General features: G+C 47.6%; 1 protein-coding gene across 1 annotated transcript; it reads left to right on the forward strand.

The window, feature by feature from the left end:
- The first annotated feature begins 100 nt into the window (after nt 1–100).
- Nucleotides 101–3,637, forward strand: Slc25a5 (solute carrier family 25 member 5). Its single transcript, XM_087903200.1, has 4 exons — nt 101–302; nt 1,254–1,740; nt 2,545–2,685; nt 3,216–3,637. Exons 1-4 carry the CDS (start codon nt 192–194, stop codon nt 3,371–3,373), a joined length of 897 nt encoding a protein of 298 aa, XP_087759326.1. The 5' UTR covers nt 101–191; the 3' UTR covers nt 3,374–3,637.
- Nucleotides 3,638–5,927: the final 2,290 nt, after the last annotated feature.

Below are 5,927 nucleotides of genomic sequence, written 5' to 3' on the forward strand. Positions count from 1 at the left end.
AGCGGCTCAGCCATTCTGCGCGCCTGTGCTGGGCGCCTGCCTCGGCCCGCCCCTTACGCCGGCAGCTCAGCGCCTGGCTGCCACTATATAAATCGGCCATTTGCTTTGCTCCGCCCCAGAGTCCGGGAGTCAAAGCCGGTTGTCAAGTCAGTCCCGTTCCGTGCTCCTCTGCCTTTTCTTTCTCTTTCAACATGACAGATGCCGCTGTGTCCTTCGCCAAGGACTTCTTGGCAGGTGGAGTGGCCGCGGCCATCTCCAAGACGGCGGTAGCGCCCATCGAGCGGGTCAAGCTGCTGCTGCAGGTACGTCCTGAGATCGAGGGGCCCAGGCAGGAAGTGGGGGATCTGCACAAAAAGGGGGGTACTCTAGCGGGAGAGTGGGGCTCAATCATTAGACTTGGGGCGAGGTGAAGGCCGGGCCTGGCCAGAGTCAGACCGAAAAGCAAGCTGGAAGAAGGCGCCTTTAAGGACTTGGGAGTTTGAGTGTCGCAAGTGGTCGGGGCCAGAGGGAGCGGAGGCGCTTGGGGCCATCCCCGGCACCGAGAACTAGGCTAGGGCAGCCCGAGAGACACCGTCCACCCCGGCTTTCTGGGGAAGGACAGTAGGCCTGAAAGCAGGCGCTGGCGAACAACACCTGGCCTTACCGAGAACCTCAAGGTCACGGCAAGGAGATTACAGCTCGGGGCGCAGGCCACGCGGACCGGTTCGGCGGCCGCGCCGCCTGCGAACAACGCGGTCTAACCTCGCCGGCCGGCGGGCCGGAAGTGGACGCCGGGAAGAGCATGTGCCTGCTACGTCCGCCCCCGCGCAGCCCCTCGCCGGCCTTCCTGCCGCGCGCTCGCCGCGTTGTACCTCTAGAGGGCACTCGCGAGTGCAGTTTAGTCACCCCCCTCCCCCCCCCACCGAACAAAAGTGGGGGTGGGGCGGAAAGGAAGCAGCTCAGGAGACCTGAGAAGTTGACTGTGGTCACCAAGGTGACCGTGTCCTATGCAGGTCCCATCCTAGTGCCTCTGAACCTCACGTGGAGGGAATGACCTTTCTTCCAGGTCTAAAGGTCATAGGTCCCCTGAGGGTGCCTCACTCACAGAGGTGGAGGCTTACCCCTGTGACGGTGTCAGCACTTAGGAATCCGTGTGATTCTGAAAGCTGGATTTGGGGAAAGGGGAACTAACCTTAAAGATTATATGTGTATGTTCTTCCTTTGTCCCTTCCTGTGGTTGTAACTGTCCCTATTGCCTTCTTCTTGTCCATCAGGTGCAGCATGCCAGCAAGCAAATCACGGCAGATAAGCAATACAAGGGCATTATAGACTGCGTGGTTCGTATCCCCAAGGAGCAGGGAGTCCTGTCCTTCTGGCGTGGTAACCTGGCCAATGTCATCAGATACTTCCCCACCCAGGCTCTCAACTTTGCCTTCAAAGATAAATACAAGCAGATCTTTTTGGGTGGTGTGGACAAGAGGACCCAGTTTTGGCGCTACTTTGCAGGGAACCTGGCATCAGGTGGTGCCGCTGGGGCCACATCCTTGTGCTTTGTGTACCCCCTTGATTTTGCCCGTACCCGTCTAGCAGCTGATGTGGGCAAAGCTGGAGCTGAAAGGGAATTCAAAGGCCTTGGTGACTGCCTGGTTAAGATCTACAAATCTGATGGGATTAGGGGCCTGTACCAAGGCTTTAATGTGTCAGTCCAGGGCATTATCATCTACCGAGCTGCCTACTTTGGCATCTATGACACTGCAAAGGGTAAGTATGCTATATGCTTAGAGGTTGTGGGAACTTTGGATATGTTTGCAGCACTGCGAACTCCACCTAAGGGCCTTGTGCACACTAATCCAGTACTGAGCTGTATCTCCAAGCCCTAGTTTCTTTCTTTCTCTTTTTTTTCTTTGAGGTGTCTCACTGTATCCCTGGCTGGCCTGGAACTCCCTGTGTAGACCAGGCTGGCTTCCAACTCAGAGGCATCCACCTGCCTCTGACTCCTGAGTGCTGGGATTAAAAGGTGCAAGCCACCACATCCAGCTCCTGATTTGTTTCTTTGATGAGGTCTCTAGGTAGCCCAGGCAGACTGACCTTACACTCAAGGTCCTCCTGCCTCAGCTTCCCAAGTACCTTTGATTTCAGGCTTGTACTGTTGTACAATCACACTAAGCTATAAAGCTGTTTTGGGGATGGGGTTGTCTTATTTATTTATTTATTGGTTTTTTTGAGACAGGGTTTCTCTGTACAGCCCTGGCTGTCTTAGAACTAGCTTTTGTAGACCAGGCTTGCCTCAAACTCAGAGATCCACCTGCTTCTGCCTCCCAAGTGCTGGAATTAAAGGCGTGCACCACCACTACTCGACCTGAAGCTGTTAAGAGATAATTTGAAAGATCATTGTATCTACCTAACATTCCAGCAGGCCAACATTTTTTTGTTATTAATTCCTGAAAGAAGCCAAACTCTTTCAGTATAAAACTTCTGATAGGTACAGTGTTGATTAAGTGTAGAAAATAGGTCGGCAAAACTGCATTTTGATTAAATATATATATATATTTATCTTATTTTCAGGAATGCTTCCAGATCCCAAGAACACTCACATCTTCATCAGCTGGATGATTGCACAGTCTGTCACTGCTGTTGCTGGCTTGACTTCCTACCCCTTTGACACGGTTCGCCGTCGTATGATGATGCAGTCAGGACGCAAAGGAAGTAAGTTCTGATAAAAGTTGTGGCCACAAACGGGTGATGGCTGCCTTTAAGAACTGCAGGCTGAGGAGGCAGCTCAGTGGTAGAGTGCTAGCCCACCATACTCGAGGCCTTGGATTCAATCTCCAGTGCCATAAAACACTGTAGACAGTGTAGAAGGGATGGAGGTGGTAGCATCCATGTTGGCTGCACAACTGCCTTGGGAGCAAGCAACCCTTTAGGTGCCTATCACTTGGGGTGCTTAAATTATATTAAGAGGTCATCCCTGTCCTCCTAGCACAACAGTAATACTTGAGCGTTGCCTGTGCTGTTGTAGAAATACTGGATTTAAAACTGGCACTGAGTGCTTGGAATGGCTCAAAGTAGAGAGCTTTCCTAGCATGCACAAGACCCAGGGTTCCATCCTCATGATCCCCCTCAAAAAACAAACCTGAAATTGCTTTATAAAGGTGGGACTGGTTTTCTTTAATGTTCTGAACATGGGGGCGTTCATTGGTCTTCAGTCATCAACTCCATGTCTTTATTCTTTGCAGCTGACATCATGTATACAGGCACAATCGACTGCTGGAGGAAGATTGCTCGTGATGAAGGAAGCAAGGCCTTTTTCAAGGGTGCATGGTCCAACGTTCTCAGGGGCATGGGTGGTGCCTTTGTGCTTGTCTTGTATGATGAGATCAAGAAGTACACATAATTATGTCATAGGTGTTCTCCCTGAGAACAGGCATGTTGTATAATACACCATATCTTGAACATTCTGGACAGATTCTCTGGGCTTGTCTGTTTTATCAGTGGCAACTATTTACCAGTTGAAAAGTGGGAAGCAATAATATTCATCTGACCAGTTTTCTCTTAAAGCCATTTCCATAATGACAATAATGATGGGACTCAATTATATTTTTTATTTCAGTCACTCCTGATAATAAAAATTGAAGAAATAAAAAATATCTAAAGACAATTTTGTTTGTGGTCTCTTTCCATATAAAAATCTGCTTTGTGTGTGGATAAGCACTACATTTGAATAGAGTTCAGTATCTCCCCAGGTGAGGAAATCTTTTGTTGAGACTGGGTCTGGCTTCTCTGTGTAACAGCCCTGTCTGTCCTAGAACTCATTATGTAGACCACAGTGGCCTCGAACTCTTGATCTGCCTGCCTCTGCCTCCCAAGTGCTGCAATTAGAGGTGTGCCACCACTGCCCAGCTGAGATGAGCTGCGTAACTTCTAAAACAAATTATCAATTTTTCAAGGAATACCTTGGATATGTACTTGTCAATATTCCCAATTGATTAGCAAAATAAAATTGGGACCTGTGTATCCAAACACTTGGGTCTTTGCCCGTAGCCTGGCATAGGTGCATGAGCTTTCTTCCCAAAAGTATGTACCTGCTTTTCCTACTCCTGTGGTTGTTACACAAGAACCATAGCCAAGTTCGCTTTCAAATGACTGTTAAATGAATATCACCTCATTTTAATGATTTTTTTTAATCTAAGGTAATCAAAGTTCTCAGTTTTTGTCCAATTGCCTTCTTTCATCTTCACCTGGCTCAAGCCGTTTTTATTTAATCTCATTCAAAGCAGAGGATTAAGGCTGGCACTGCTAGGTAGTGCTGAGACTGCAGTGCTCTTTAAGGTTATGGCGAGCCACAACCTCGGAACTCCTTTTACAAAGGAGAACCAGCACCCACATCTTGCCTGCCATGCTCACAGCCCCTCCTCCGGGGCGGGGGATGTTCCTGTTTCTATTGAATAAGCTCTTATTTGGGGTCCGCAGGGGAGCATGTGCAACTTCAGGAACTCTTCATTAGGGCTCAGGAATAGTGAGATTTAATTGAAGAATAAGTATTCTATCCCGTTAAGTCTCATCAAGTACAGGAAGTAAGATGGGTGCACACACACAAAGCACAGAAACATGAACTCCGCTCACTGGTGTGTGCTAAAGCTGTTCACAGACAAATAATGGAACCTACTAATAGTCCCTGGAAGATGGTAGGGTTTTTGCAGTGCACCTACTGGCCAAGCACCTGAGTCACGGTGTAACTCAATTAAGAGCTCTGTATTGATGATGAGGCGACAGGGTTCTCTCCTGTGTGAAGCTGGAACTTGGTGTTGCTTTGCCTCAATTTATTCCTTTCCGGTGGTCGTTCTTTGTTCGGGCACAAGATGAAAAGAACCATCATCTGAGATGTTTTTTAGAGGGAAATATTTTAAAGGAAATGCTGTTCTGGTATCACTGAGGCCCCAGCTAAAATCTGGACTCTAGGTTTGACAAATTACTTTTATTTTTCTAAGCCTCCGTTTCCTTATACATACGATGAGGATAATGCCACCTGTTTCGGGGGGTACTTGCAAAGGCTAACCAGATACCCCAGAACATATGTAATAAGCACCCCCTCAATAGTACCTGTGATCATCAGGAGGAAGTTGAGCTTCCAGAGTTCTAGGATCAGAAGTACCTGGATTTTCATACTATATGAACTCAGGCAAGCCAGTTAAGCTCCCGGAGGAGCCTCAGTTACCTCACCGGCAAAATGGCCATATTTTACCGGTGACGTTAGCCATATTTCTTGGAAGATGAAGAGCCCTGTTGAGTAATAGGTATGATACATGGCATCGAATCAACATCCCAATATGAGGTTTTATTTTGCCATTCAGCACCCATTTCTATTGAACAAAGTAGAGCAGTGTTATAAATCCAAGCCCACCTTTAAAAACAAAACTAGACATACCATATTGTGCAGCATTGATACAAAATAAACTTCAACCTGGGTCTACCAGTTATAAATTTTGTTCCTGACAGGGAATAAGAGGCTCTCCACTTAGGGTTGCAAACACAATACAAGAGGACCCAAGCCCCCTTTATGGTTCTTTCAATAGATGTGTACTTACTGAGCTGCAGCTATTAAAATAAACGTAGGTCTGGGCACTAATGATCAGGAAGCAAGAAGTGGCGCCTCCTGTCATGGGGCGGCTGACACAGATGAGGTGGGAGGTTTCTGTTGTTGTTGTTCCTGCTATTCTTGTTGTTCAATGATTTTTGAAATTTAATTTAAAGACAAAGTGATTTTAATCTCTCCAAGCTGTGCAGGCTAGTGCTATAGAATTCATTACGTCCATTATGCTCACGCAAACATTGGTGGTACACAATCTTAGCAACACCCTAATTTATGCTGTTGTTTAGTTACTATTCAATGCATAACAGGATCTGTGGAGCCTGATTCCAGGTGAGAGAGCCAGAATACAGGTCAGCTC

The sequence above is a fragment of the Myodes glareolus genome, chromosome X (genome assembly GCF_982192425.1).
Source record: "Myodes glareolus chromosome X, mMyoGla1.1, whole genome shotgun sequence".
Taxonomy (NCBI): Eukaryota; Metazoa; Chordata; class Mammalia; order Rodentia; family Cricetidae; genus Myodes; species Myodes glareolus.

Excerpts from the sequence above, each read along its gene's own strand:
- Slc25a5 (XM_087903200.1), top strand. The coding sequence starts at position 192 with ATGACAGATGCCGCTGTGTCCTTCGCCAAGGACTTCTTGGCAGGTGGA. Across the intron at positions 303-1,253 it reads GGGTCAAGCTGCTGCTGCAG|GTGCAGCATGCCAGCAAGCA; the intron begins GTACGTCCTGAG and ends CTTGTCCATCAG. Across the intron at positions 2,686-3,215 it reads GCAGTCAGGACGCAAAGGAA|CTGACATCATGTATACAGGC; the intron begins GTAAGTTCTGAT and ends TATTCTTTGCAG.